General features: G+C 42.6%; 2 protein-coding genes across 3 annotated transcripts in view; one reads left to right on the top strand and one right to left on the bottom strand.

Annotated features, from left to right (window-relative positions):
- The window catches only part of PLEKHA3 (pleckstrin homology domain containing A3), a 25,655-nt gene extending 20,110 nt beyond the window's left edge, over positions 1–5,545 (bottom strand). The window contains exon 1 of one of the 2 annotated variants that reach the window (XM_073306032.1): positions 5,471–5,545. Coding sequence is in view for 1 of the 2 variants with exons in the window: in XM_073306029.1 (XP_073162130.1) it covers positions 4,474–4,513 (40 nt within the window). In the remaining variant the exon portion in view is untranslated. Of the gene's footprint in view, positions 1–4,473; positions 4,876–5,470 lie in introns of those variants that run through there. The other variant, XM_073306029.1, reaches the window with a different exon arrangement.
- On the top strand, positions 4,875–13,531 carry FKBP7 (FKBP prolyl isomerase 7). Its single transcript, XM_073306033.1, has 4 exons — positions 4,875–5,927; positions 7,325–7,476; positions 11,497–11,630; positions 12,319–13,531. The coding sequence occupies exons 1-4, from the start codon at positions 5,710–5,712 to the stop codon at positions 12,478–12,480; spliced, it is 666 nt and encodes a 221-aa protein (XP_073162134.1). The 5' UTR covers positions 4,875–5,709; the 3' UTR covers positions 12,481–13,531.

Raw genomic sequence — 13,531 nt, 5'->3', positions numbered from 1 at the left:
CAACCATGAAGGCAGACAGAAATATTCTTCAGCGACTAGTCACAGCTTATGAAGTTAGCAGGACTGTGAATTTGCAATAGATTTTTAAACATGAGTTAACGCCCGTCCCTTTGGCACTAGCACAGACAAATGGCAGTCTAAGAACAGGGACAAAAACAACACTGCGTGACAGACTGACAGCTCATGTCCACTGCCCAACAGTTACTCTTGTTGGGAGAAGCAGTCTCGTGCCAGATGCACAAGCTCTGGTACAAACCATAGGAAAACCATGTGAAGCCAAAACATTTGGAGGCCTTGCAGATACATTTGTAAAATCAGTACTTAGGTCTTCCACAGAATAGACATTGTGTGGATAAGTACTATAAAGCAGTGGTCTCAACCAGTGGTACGCAGACCCAAGGGGGTACACAGAGGTCTTTCGGGGGTACATCAACTCATCTAGACATTTGCCTAGTTTTACAACAGGCTACATAAAAAGCACTAGCAAAGTCAGTACAAACTACAATTTCATATAGACAATGACTTGTTTATACTGATCTATATACTATACACTGAAATGTAAGTACAATATTAATATTTCATTTGATTTTATAATTATATTGTAAAAATAAGAAAATAAGCAATTTTTCAGTAATAGTGTGCTGTGACACTTTTGGGTTTTTAGGTCTCATTTTGTAAACAAATAGTTTTTAATTGTGGAGAAACTTGGGGCATTCAAGACAAATCAGATTGCTGAAAGGGTTATGGTAGTTTGGAAAGGTTGAGAACCACTGCTATAAGGAATCTGTTAAGGTGGTACAAGGCAAAAAATGTTCAAGAGATACAAGACCCATCTGAAGAATGGCAGAAGGCAGACGTGCCTCTTCCAAGTAACTGGATTAATCTCACTGCGCTTTCAGAAAATAAGAAGATTCTTGCAATATTTTTATCTGAGCAACTGACACAAACACCACATGATAAAATTATTATTCTGGCTGTTAGGTTTCATAATAAGGCTGAAGTATGGTGCTCAACAACAACACTTGACACCTATGAGCTCATCAAAAAGAAGCTGACACAAGAATAATTTTACTGTGTGTCCACAGTGATGCCATCAGTGTGGTTGATGCAACCAGGAACTCTGGTGTGCTTATTCTTTCACTGGCTCACTATAGCTAAATGACATGTAGACAGCTTTGGATGAAAGCTCACACATCAAAGGAACCAAAGTATGTTCCTAAGGGAAGAAAGGAGAGCAGCAGAATACGGACCCTGAACTTCAGAAAAGCAGATTTTGACTCCCTCAGGGAACTGATGGGCAGGATCCCCTGGGAGAACAACATGAGGGGGAAAGGAGTCCAGGAGAGTTGGCTGTATTTTAAAGAATCCTTACTGAGGTTACAGAGACAAACCATCCCAATGTGTAGAAAGAATAGTAAATATGGCAGACGACCAGCTTGGCTTAACAGTGAAATCCTTGCTGATCTTAAACACAAAAAAGAAGCTTACAAGAAGTGGAAAATTGGACAAATGACCAGGGAAGAGTATAAAAATATTGCTCGGGCATGCAGGAGTGAAATCAGGAAGGCCAAACCACACCTGGAGTTGTAGCTAGCTAGAGATGTTAAGAGTAACAAGAAGGGTTTCTTCAGGTATGTTAGCAACAAGAAGAAAGTCAAGGAAAGTGTGAGCCCCTTACTGAATGAGGGATGCAACCTAGTGACAGAGGATGTGGAAAAAGCTAATGTACTCAATGCTTTTTTTGCCTCCGTCTTCACAAACAAGGTCAGCTCCCAGACTGCTGCACTGGGCAGCACAGCATGGGGAGGAGGTGACCAGCCCTCTGTGGAGAAAGAAGTGGTTCGGGACTATTTAGAAAAGCTGGACAAGCACAAGTCCATGGGGCCGGATGCACTGCATCCGAGGGTGCTAAAGGAGTTGACGGATGTGATTGCAGAGCCATTGGCCATTATCTTTGAAAACTCATGGCGATCGGGGGAAGTCCCGGACGACTGGAAAAAGGCTAATGTAGTGCCCATCTTTAAAAAAGGGAAGAAGGAGGATCCTGGGAACTACAGGCCAGTCAGCCTCACCTCAGTCCCTGGAAAAATCATGGAGTAGGTCCTCAAGGAATCAATTCTGAAGCTCTTAGAGGAGAGGGCTAGTCATGCCCGACTAATCTAATTGCCTTCTATGACGAGATAACTGGCTCTGTGGATGAGGGGAAAGCAGTGGACTTGTTGTTCCTTGACTTTAGCAAAGCTTTTGACATGGTCTCCCACAGGAGTCTTACCAGCAAGTTAAAGAAGTATGGGCTGGATGAATGGACTATAAGGTGGATAGAAAGTTGGCTAGATTGTCGGACTCAACAGGTAGTGATTAATGGCTCCATGTCTAGTTGGCAGCCAGTATCAAGTGGAGTGCCCCAAGGGTCGGTCCTCGGGCCGGTTTTGTTCAATATCTTCATAAATGATCTGGAGGATGGTGTGGATTGCACCCTCAGCAAGTTTGCAGATCACACTAAAGTGGGAGGAGAGGCAGATATGCTGGAGGGTAGGGATAGGATACAGAGGGCCCTAGACAAATTGGAGGATTGGACCAAAAGAAATCTGATGAGGTTCAACAAGGACAAGTGCAGAGTCCTGCACTTAGGACGGAAGACTAGGGACCAAATGGCTAGGCAGCAGTTCTGCAGAAAAGGACCTAGGGGTTACAGTGGACGAGAAGCTGGATATGAGTCAACAGCGTGCCCTTGTTGCCAAGAAGGCCAATGGCATTTTGGGATGTATAAGTAGGGGCATTGCCAGCAGATCGAAGTACGTGATCGTTCCCCTCTATTCGACATTGGTGAGGCCTCATCTGGAGTACTGTGTCCAGTTTTGGGCCCCACACTACAAGAAGGATGTGGAAAAATTGGGAAGAGTCCAGTGGAGGGCAACAAAAATGATTAGGGGACAAGAAAACATATGACTTATGAGGAGAGGCTGAGGGAACTGGGAATGTTTAGTCTGCGGAAGAGAAGAATGAGGGGGGATTTGATAGCTGCTTTCAACTACCTGAAAGGGAGTTCCAAAGAGGATGGATATAGACTGTTCTCAGTGGTAGTAGATGACAGAACAAGGAGTAATGGTCTCAAGTTGCAGTGGGGGAGATTTAGGTTGGATATTAGGAAAAACTTTTTCACTAGGAGAGTGGTGAAACAGTGGAATGCATTACCTAGGGAGGTGGTGGAATCTCCTTCCTTAGAAGTTTTTAAGGTCAGGGTTGACAAAGCCCTGGCGGGGATGATTTAGTTGGGGATTGGTCCTGCTTTGAGCAGGAGGTTGGACTAGATGACCTCCTGAGGTCCCTTCCAACCCTGATATTCTATGATTCTATGATTCATGCCATTTGTGAGAAACTACACTATGGATCCAATGTTCTGAAAACTCTGCTCTCATTTCATGCCCTGATTGGTTGTGCGTTATTTCTGGATCACAGCAAGAAGACCAAAAGAAAGTTTTCCAGCAACACCTTTAGCTTCCAACACACCCAGAACAGGGTTACCTGGACTTGGAGAAGGTGAAAAGTGCAAAAAAGTTTAATTGGCTAAGATGTGTGGATTGCCAGAAGTTCACAGCACTGACAAAGCACGTGCCATTTTGTTCACATACTTGTGGTCCTCAAAAGTTTAACCCAACAAGCAATACTCTTTTATTTCACATAACACAGAGAGAGCTCACTACCAGGCACTAGTGTGGACACAGGCCCATTGCCCAAATTCAATACAAATCCTCCACTGACTGAACCTGGGGCCCCCAGAGCTTTAAACTTGAGCCTCTACAGTTTAAGAGCCAGGCTTTCAAGCTAAGAGCTGTAACAAAACCATATCCTCTGTAGTTTAGACACAGAGTGACAACTAGCACACACTGACCAGGGGGCTATATTCGGCAGGGGGGACCATATAAGTACATTCCAAAATACTGAGTAAGAATGCAACATATCTTCAATTAAAATAGCATGCGATTTAGTAACTACTGTATTTTAAAAAGACCCCAACACCTCCCAAATCTCGAGTAATCTCCAAGAAAGAGTTGAAAACGTGGGCGCGGGTGAATACAGTTCTTGTGAAAGGTGCAGATCAGCAGCTCTGGAGGGTAACTTTGTCTTCCACTCACTCACAGAATCGGACATCGCCCATTGCGGCACCACAGCGGGATTCCCCGAGCCCAGGAGCAACAGGCTCCTCCTGAACGGAGACCAGCAATCCGCCCTCCGGTAGGCCTCCCCAACAGCCATCAGAGGCTAAAACTGTCCGTTTCTGCCCAAGCAGGCTAGATTCAAACAGCGGCGAACAGCTCCACAGGCCAGCTGGTTTCGTAACCCTCACCTAGATCCCCCTGCACCGGCATCTCCATCCTCCCCGCCGTGCCAGAGGCGCGCTGCCCGCTGACTCCCGGGCACAGCCCGCAAGAGCGATGCTGCGCGCCAGGAGCAGCCCCGCCCTGCCCGTACCTGTCAGGTAATTGGTCCACTTGTACAGGACTCCTTCCATAGCTCAGGGCCAGGCTCCGTGCATCCTCCTCCTGGGAACGGGCGGCAGCGCGGGCAGAGACTCCCCCTTCCCTCCCGCTCAGCAGCCGCCTATGGACATTGACGGCTGAGCCGCGCCGCTCGGGGGCCGAGAGCAACCGCAGCCCCAGTATCCGGCTGGCCCTGCAGATGCTGCCCGCAGCGGGCTATGCACAGGGGCAGCAGGCGCGGCAGAGCGCCTCATGTCCTACGCACATGGCAGTCCGGGGAGGGGGGACGGCCGGTGTCCAGCTCCCGGCAGGCTCTGCCCGCCCCGCTCCTCGGCCGCCTCTGACTCCCCGCTCCCCCCGCCGTCGCGTTTGCTGCCATTGACCCGGACGTTTCATTTACTTCCTGCCGGAAAGGGGCTGGCTAAGGCAGCCAGCGTACCCGCGCCGTGTCTGCGGGCGAGCCTGCCCTGCCTCGGCCAGACACACGCGCCCCGCGGCGGGGCAGCCAAGTTCTCAGCCGAAGCCTCCCCCTCCGCTGTGAGACTGGTGGCAGCGCTTAAAGCTTCTGCCCGCTGCGGCTGAGCGGAGTGCAAACGAAACGGAGCCGATGCACATGAAGGAAAATGCTGCGGCAGCAGACGCGGAAACGCGCCCCCCTCCCCAACCCCTGCCCGCCCTCCGGGAGAGACGGTGCAGACACCACCAACTCCTGGGGGGCGCACACGACAAACACCCCGCCCCAAGGGCCTGCGAGACCTTTTGTGATACAGCCCGCGAAATCCCCCCAGCACCAGCGGAGAAACGGTAACACGCCCGCCCTGCAAAGCCCCCACCGCCCCCCGGAGGTGGCGATGCATCCCGCTCCCCCAGGGGACACTTGAAATTCTGCCTGGGAGGGAAGCGGCTCCGGCAAAGGAGTCGGTCCTGGACAGAATTCCCGGGAAGCCCGCGAGACCGACAGCCCCGCACCGCGCGCAGACTTTGCAGACCTCAAGCAATCGAAAGCTGTCAATGGGGGAGGAGCAAGTGGGCGGGCCGCAGCGCCCTGGCTGAGCCCACAAAGCGCAGCAGTGCCGCGTCTTGGAGGTTACGATGGACACGCCCCAGTTAGTGTCAGCCTGACGTCGAACAATGCCACGCAGCCAGGGTGGGGGGCGGGCGTCTCTTACTCCGGGGCTGCACTAAGAACCTGAGTCAGAACAAGGCTGCGAGGGAGCGTTTAGCAAGCATGGCTTTCGGAGTCAAATTAGTTTTTTTCTTACACGCTTTTTGTCTTCTTACGATCCACACGCACGGACAAAAGAAAGAGGATGCCACTGCAGAGGAAGTTAAAATCGAAGTCTTACATGTGCCCAAAGAATGCAAGCCAAAGAGCAAGAAGGGGGATCTGCTTAATGCACATTATGATGGCTACCTGGCCAGTGATGGATCCAAGTTTTATTGCAGGTAAATAGCTGCTATTTATACCATTCTTCACCAGATTTGCCTCTCCTCTGCAAATAAAAAATGGGCAAACATTTAGCCTTTTGTTTCTTTTTAAATCTGTGTTAAAGCAGATCTGATAATATTGAATCTGTTCAGGAGAGCAACTTGTATGCAGTGCCCAAAATTACAGTGCGGTTTAGAATGATATAAATGTATATCTAGAGCTATACTTTCAAACCACAAATGCTGTAGATATCATTACATAATATTTAGGCCAAATTAAGCCCCAATTCTGCAAAGACTCAGGCCTTGCAGAAAATTGTATTGATTTAACTAAATTTTGTTAGAAATTGATTTAGCTAAATCAGTGGCACCCTCTTACGTGGGTTTCAATTTAAGAGTGCCATAAATAGTGTAGTTTTCTTGTGTAGAGGAGGCACAATGCACGTGAGCAACTTTGCTCATAGCGTGTCAAGGTACACACATGCATAAGTCTTTGCCGGATCAATGCGTTAGTTTTTATTCTTCAATAAATGTGTGAAAGTGTGGAAGCAGCATGCTCAGTTAAGTGTGTCTTCAGTTAAATGTGTCTTCAGTGTGGAAGCAGCATGCTCAGTTAAGGACAAAATATGACGCCCGTGGAAGCCCGCTACTGGTTGAAATAGGGTAGTGTTGACAGGTTTTGGTGGAGATCTAAGTAATTCTTGAAACTGCAAGTTATTGGCAGTGCTTGTTTGAGTGCTTGTTTTTGCAGTTTTAACGATGTTCTTTTCACATTGGTTTTTTGATTTAATAGGTGAGAGGAGAGGCATTGCATGCTAGGGGAACACTTGGCAGTGTGGCTCCAATGGAGACATACTGTCTAGGAGCTGAAGGATTGGTCAGCTCTAGTGTTGAGGAACAAAACCACCAGATGGATGGCCTGTCATCCTGCATATCCTCTCTAATCCACTGTTTTGCAGCTCATTCTGTGTATTTGTTTTCAGGGGGAGGAGAAGAAGGGAGAGAAGACATTCTCCTCCCAGTTGTGTGATTTGGAAAACTTCTGCAAAGGGAAAGTAATAGAGTTTTCCTCACCCAGTGCCCCTCTTTTACGTTCTGCAGAAAGGTGCAATTTTAGCACTCAATTTTTACTTGTTCTTTAACAAGTCAATGGGAGCTTTCCTGTGTATGCAATTTAGGATTTTTAACCAGTTATACCAGAAAAAACTGTTAATACTTCAATATAAATAAAAAAGGGCAGTTATTTACTTTTTAATATACACTTCACTGTGACTTTTAAAAAAATGTAATCTAAATAATGTCACACTTTCCAGAGATGGTATTGTATTTTTTTAAAATCACTTTAACATTTAAATACATTTGAACACTGACTTTTTTGCTGTCTACTCGCTAAAAGCTTATTATTGTTTTTGTAGTCGGACACAAAATGAAGGTCACCCAAAGTGGTTTGTTCTGGGTGTTGGACAAGTCATAAAAGGATTAGATATTGCTATGACGGATATGTGTCCTGGAGAAAAACGGAAAGTGACAATTCCACCATCATTAGCATATGGAAAGCAAGGCTATGGTAAAAAAATTAAAATTCATATCTGTTTTTTCTTCTCTCTTTATGTTTTCAGATAAATGACAGAAAACAGTGTTGTCAAAAATTTACTTGAGGATTGATCATCCAAGCTTTTTTGATTGAGGGTTTATTTGATGGCTGCAATTACAGGGCCTGATCCTGCAAACTCTTAGTCATACGAGTTCTTACCCATGAACATAGTCCCAAGGAATGTAATGGGGTTGCTCATGTGAATAAGGCCAACTCACAGGAGTAAGTATTGGCAGAATTGAACCTGTAATCGCAGCTAATAAGCTCTCCCTTTTGCTAGCAAGGAATTTCTCTGATAGGAGCACCACAACTACGAACAGCGCCTACCATGGGACATAGAGAGATCATCCTTTCGTTGCTATTATTTGTATTATTTGTAGCATCCAGAGTACCCTCTTAGGATTGAGGCTCCATTGTGCTGCCAGTCCCTGATCCAGTTTGCTTACAATCTAATCTAATACATGACTTATTTTTTGAAAAGAGAAACCACAATTGAAAACCTATCAAAAGGAATCAGATCTTCAACCCACCACTCCAGACACAACATGCTTACAGCTCTTTAATTTCCAGCACCACAATACAGTTAGTCTCACCCTCCACCAAGTGCAGTGACATCACTTACATTAATTCCACAAGCAACTGCAGTGCTGCTTTCATGGATGGCTTATTTCACATGAATGAGGAGTTCTATGCTAACAGCAAGGAGAGGTCATAACTTCAGTGCTTATGATTATACTCCTGTTTGATTTCCAGAGCCTCTAATAGCTCTTTTTGCAGTCAGAAGAGCCAAATATAAGAATTTTTGCAAAAGTTCATTTAGGATTGGAACAGACAGACAGGAAGGGTAAATTGATAGTTATTTTTAAGTGGTCTTTAGATACAACTTTATGAGGAGAACTTTCTTTTGTGGGAGAAAATAAATATGGTTCACTGACAGCCAGAGGAAAAAAATAAGATTTTCAGAAAGCTATCGTTGTATAGGAATTTCAGGGATTTAGATATCTGTTTTTGTGGTTACGAGAAAGGCCTTTTGAGTTCAGTACAAATTATTAAATATTATACTAATTATTATTTCCTCCTATTTATGTAAATCCTTATTACATTCATGGGGGGAGGGATAGCTCAGTGGTTTGAGCATTGGCCTGCTAAACCCAGGGTTGTGAGTTCAATCCTTGAGGGGGCCATTTAGGGATCTGGGGCAAAAATTGGGGATTGGTCCTGCTTTGAGCAGGGGGTTGGACTAGATGACCTCCTGAGGTCCCTTCCAACCCTGATATTCTATGATTCTATGTTTAATTTCTAAGATTTGGGTACTGCCAGATTAGCCTTTTAATATAATCGTTTTTATTTTCACCCAATCAAAACAATGTGAGATTCACAACACACCACTGAATTAATTTGATGAAACATTGTTTGTTTGAACAACTGTCTTGGGACTAACTGAATGAGAAGTTTAATAGCTCAGCATAATAATTGTTGCAGTCACCACTACCCCACTGAATGGAGCACAGGAAACCTAATCTGAATGCATGATATTTAGGTATGCAATATATGAGACTAATGGGCTGACTCGAGTCTTAAAATCTTATCATGAAACATTTCAGCTGAATGGACAATATCATATTTTAGTTCTTTGTAATCCAGGTTTGTCTGGGAACATGGGACATTGACTAAACTTGCTGCTGCTGTTCTGTGATCATAGTTTGATCATTTATTCATGTCAAAATTCCATGAGCCAACTTCATCCTTGATGTAATTCTATTGAAGGCGGTAGAGTTACACCAGGAATGAATTTTACAACAAGAAATGAACAAATCTTGCCTTGTAGCAACAAGAAAAATCATTGATATAAAATAAAAAGTGCATTATTAAAATCTAACCTTAAATGTAACTGTTTGTTCTAGGCAGTGCTTGAAGAAAGACTTTTTCCTACAACATGGTTGTCCTCTGTCTTAGCATATTCCTGCATGCTGGGGAAGATGACTGTCTAACCTTGACTTAGTCAGGCTGCATGTGGCTCTTTAGGTCTTTACGTGTCTTTTTCTCTGGTATGTATCATTCTTAAAATTACTTGCACCAAAGTCTGCCTAGTTAGCTTATATTAATAAATGTTAGATAAACTTGTTGCAAATATATGGAATATATTTCAGACATTTACAGAATTGAAACAGTTTAACAAAACATGTTTTGTAGTCAAAACTGAAGCCTCTCAATACCGTTTTATTCATTATAGAGATCTCAAATAACAAATACCAGTAATACCAGTTTGTTTGCCCACCCGTTAAAGAAAGCCGATTTACATTTTTAATCTTCAGATATAATAGGATATGTAGAAACTCAAAAATAAATTCTGATGATAGACTAGCCTACATACTAGCTTTAGGTGAGCCAGCATATAATTAGGATCCAGTTGTGTGTTTAAACATTAACTGCATGTTGCATGGTTTGTCAAATGCATGTTTTTGGCTGACTTTTTAGACCTCATTGATCCACTCTTGTTATTTGTCTACCATTTCAGTATCTTGCTTTTAGAAAGCATGAAACAGTAACCCATCTTTGCATTTAATATTTCCTCTACAACTTTGATATTAGAAGATGCTTTGACACAGGAATATTAGAACCTACCTTCAGTCTGTCTTCAGAGACTGAGCAGATTATTCCTATAGCCCATTTTTCCTGTGTTGATCAGATGGCGTGAATTCTGAATTCTTGAGCCTGTGTCTATAGCCTCTCTCCTAATTAGGTGAATATTTCAAATTATATTTTATTATTTGTAAATTCCTTAACAGTTGATGCAGTTATATCAAAATGTTTTAGCAGAACTTGGCTGCTTTTATTGCCGGTTTGTCTCCATTTCAAACAAAGAAGGACTGTGTGTAAACATTGCATCATTTCTACAATCCTTTCAAACCCGACTGTTGCTTTTAAATTACAAAGTAAAAACACATTACTTTAGCCTGGCATGTGGAATTGTCAGGACTTCAAAAGAAGTCTTGTAAGGAGCATTTGTACATGCTATTGTGTTCCAAAACTTCTCTTAATGCAAGGCTTCCTAAGGAGGATTTTTAATAGTTTGAGGTATATTTTCAAATTTTTACTTAAATGTCTGGACACTTGGGATGAACAATGTGAATAATATCTGTCCACATATTAATTTTGTTTCAGAGAAATAGAATGTTATAAATAGTGCCTGAAAACATTTGTCTCTGAATATCAGGATTGCCAGTGCAACCCCCTCTCATTTCCCTTTTGCTAGCAACCTCCTTCTCTGAAAAAGACCCCTGAATACATTACCTTTGATGTTTTCTGTGAGCTTCCTGGTGGCTAAGATCCCCCTATTTCTCCTGCATTCTGCTGTGGGCTAGCTGGCCTTCTCTCTCATCATGCATTTCAGTGTTTATGGGGGTCTGCCTGCTGCCTTCCCCCAAATCCATTAACGTCTTCTAAGAGAGCTGGAGGCTGCCTCCTCCAATTGTGTGGAAAGAGGAAAAACATGAAACACTCCTATCCCACACCCATACCTTCCAATAGTGAGATGAGCTTAGAGACCTTGGGAGCTAAAAAAATCCTAAGGTGACTCTCCCTCAGCTTTATACTGCTTGCACAGCAGTGTCCAAGAGCATTTGCTCTGGCTGCAGTATTGGGTTTGGGCACACCTGATGAATAAGGACCCATGTCGCTGCAAAACCCAAAGAATGGGCCACTAGGCAATATCTCCCTGAAGACAAAGGTAAGGAAAGTTGTCCTGGGTTCAGTGAGGGAAAGGATTGCTCTGGGTCAAGAATGAGGTAGGAAGGAGTCCCACAGAAGGGCTTAATAGTGTAATATTTAAAGCCAGGGGTCAGAATATTATTTGGGTATCACACAAGTTGGAAAATTACACTGTTAACCTATTCCTAATAGATAATAGAAATACTTCTGTATGAATGTATGTACCAGTAGCATGAGCTTTGACCAATGTGACTGCTACAATGTTTTTTTTAATATTCTTAGCACAAGGCAAGATTCCACCTAATGCAACATTGATATTTGAGATTGAACTGTATGCAGTGAATAAAGGACCACGCAGTGTTGAAGCATTTACTCAAATAGACATGGACAGTGACAAGAAACTCTCTCGAGATGAGGTAACTTGAGTCAACTGACTTGGAATAGATCACATATATATACCACTACCAATAAACCAAAGCATGCGTTATCCCTATATGAGCTGCCTCTGATTCCATCTTTTACTTCTCACTTTGCTATGTACAGGGCTACATCCCAGATTTACAAGGATGCAACATTTGTTTCACTCTCGGGCAGTGTCTAAAGTCTCCACTTTTGAGGAATGAGTGTACTGAAATGTGTATGGTCGATTAGTACATTTAAGAGGTTAATTCAGACTCTACACCCACTAAATTCTTGTCCTGTCTGCTGCAACAGCCAACAAGAGTATCAACTATGGTTTCATGATAGAGATATTTGCCAACTACGAACTAGTCAGACATCAACTCATTTCACTCAAGCTCAGTTTTCTATTGAAAATATCTTCGAAGGTGTCTATTCATTGAAGAGTTTTACTATGCACTGTTACTTTATATTGAGAAGATAGTCAGGGAGATAACCATTTCAGTACATAATTTTTGTTATGGTTCCTAATGTTTTTCTCCTTTTAGTGTACTTTTGCTCTGGAGTTTCAAGTATCAGAGCTTTTAGCTGATTTCATTTTATATTTGTGATATGAATGCCTATATGCAAGTATTTACCATGATGAGCTCACAAAAATGAACTCTGAGCTATGTTTAGTATAATGTTTTCATTTTTTTCTTTTAGATAAGCCATTATTTGAAGGAGGAATTTGAAAGAGATGGTAAAAAACGTGATGCATCAGTTCATGATTCTATTTTAGCCGATATATTTAAGAATAATGACCATGATGGAGATGGCTTCATATCTGCAAGGGAGTACAATGTCTATCAGCATGATGAACTATAGCAAATTATTTCTAAAATCTCCTGGCTGCTTTCTTTACCCTAGATTTAAAGAATCTCTAAAACGAACTTTCATTTTGTCACATGATGCTTTACATTTTTTTATGGTAAATTTTTATACCTTTTAAGATGAGTGTTAAAAATCTTACCAGTAACATTTCAGTAATAGACTATGATATATTTTACAAAAGAAATAAAATTATAAAAAGGCATAGTCTGTTTTACACAATCCTTATTTCAGATATAAAATTTTGTGATTTTGTTGGACCTGATTTAGCTGAAATTAGCATCTCTGCTTGACTAAAGCAGAGCACTAATTAGGTGACTCTTCTTGTGTCAGATACAATTAGAATCCATATATTAGCGCGCACAGAATAAAGGTGTGGTTTCAATGTCACCGCTGAAACAAAAGAGCAAAAGAAGGAAGTGGAAAACAGGATTTCTTAGAACACAGAACCCCCATTAAGGTTGAGAAAGATCATGAAAACATACAATAAAGAAAATTAGACAAAATTATGAGCTCCGTTCCCATGAGAGTTGAATAGTGTTTGTTGGGGAAGTTAGGCTCTGACCACACTAAGATGAGACCAACCGTGGTATTTAAACATGGTTATTCTCTGCAGACTTCTAGCTCAATTTCCTCTAGTAGCATGGAAAGGTATTTTAGAGACCTTTGCAACAAAAGTATTAGACTAGTCCATAGTCTTATAAATTATTTTAATATGGTTCTTAGCCCCTTCACCCACCCCTCCCCCCAAAAGCCTGTTAGATTCAACAGCTTGGTGATAGAATTAACCAATTGTGAGCTGAAATGTACTTGCTATAACTATATAAATGCTATGAAAAAAAAATCTGTAATGCCAGATACACAGATAGTCTTAACAGGTGTGAACCATGTGGTTCAGTCATACCAAACTAATCTATGCCTTCGTTACACCCACTGTCCTACTTGAAATACTTATGCTGAGATTTTTGTAATGATGTCACATTTTTTGGTCAAAATGTTGTTTAAATGAAAATTGTCCAGTCATGTTTAATCATGCTGCTGGCAAGAG

Source organism: Lepidochelys kempii, chromosome 11, assembly GCF_965140265.1.
Source record: "Lepidochelys kempii isolate rLepKem1 chromosome 11, rLepKem1.hap2, whole genome shotgun sequence".
Lineage (NCBI taxonomy): Eukaryota > Metazoa > Chordata > Testudines > Cheloniidae > Lepidochelys > Lepidochelys kempii.
Note: the sequence above shows the minus strand (reverse complement) of the source record. Positions and strands in the feature narration are given on the sequence as shown.

What these genes read in the sequence shown, in the direction of transcription:
- FKBP7 (XM_073306033.1), top strand. Translation starts at nt 5,710, where the DNA reads ATGGCTTTCGGAGTCAAATTAGTTTTTTTCTTACACGCTTTTTGTCTT. An exon ending in GGATCCAAGTTTTATTGCAG is followed by an intron (nt 5,928 to 7,324) that starts GTAAATAGCTGC and finishes TTGTTTTTGTAG; the next exon opens with TCGGACACAAAATGAAGGTC. An exon ending in ATATGGAAAGCAAGGCTATG is followed by an intron (nt 7,477 to 11,496) that starts GTAAAAAAATTA and finishes TAATATTCTTAG; the next exon opens with CACAAGGCAAGATTCCACCT.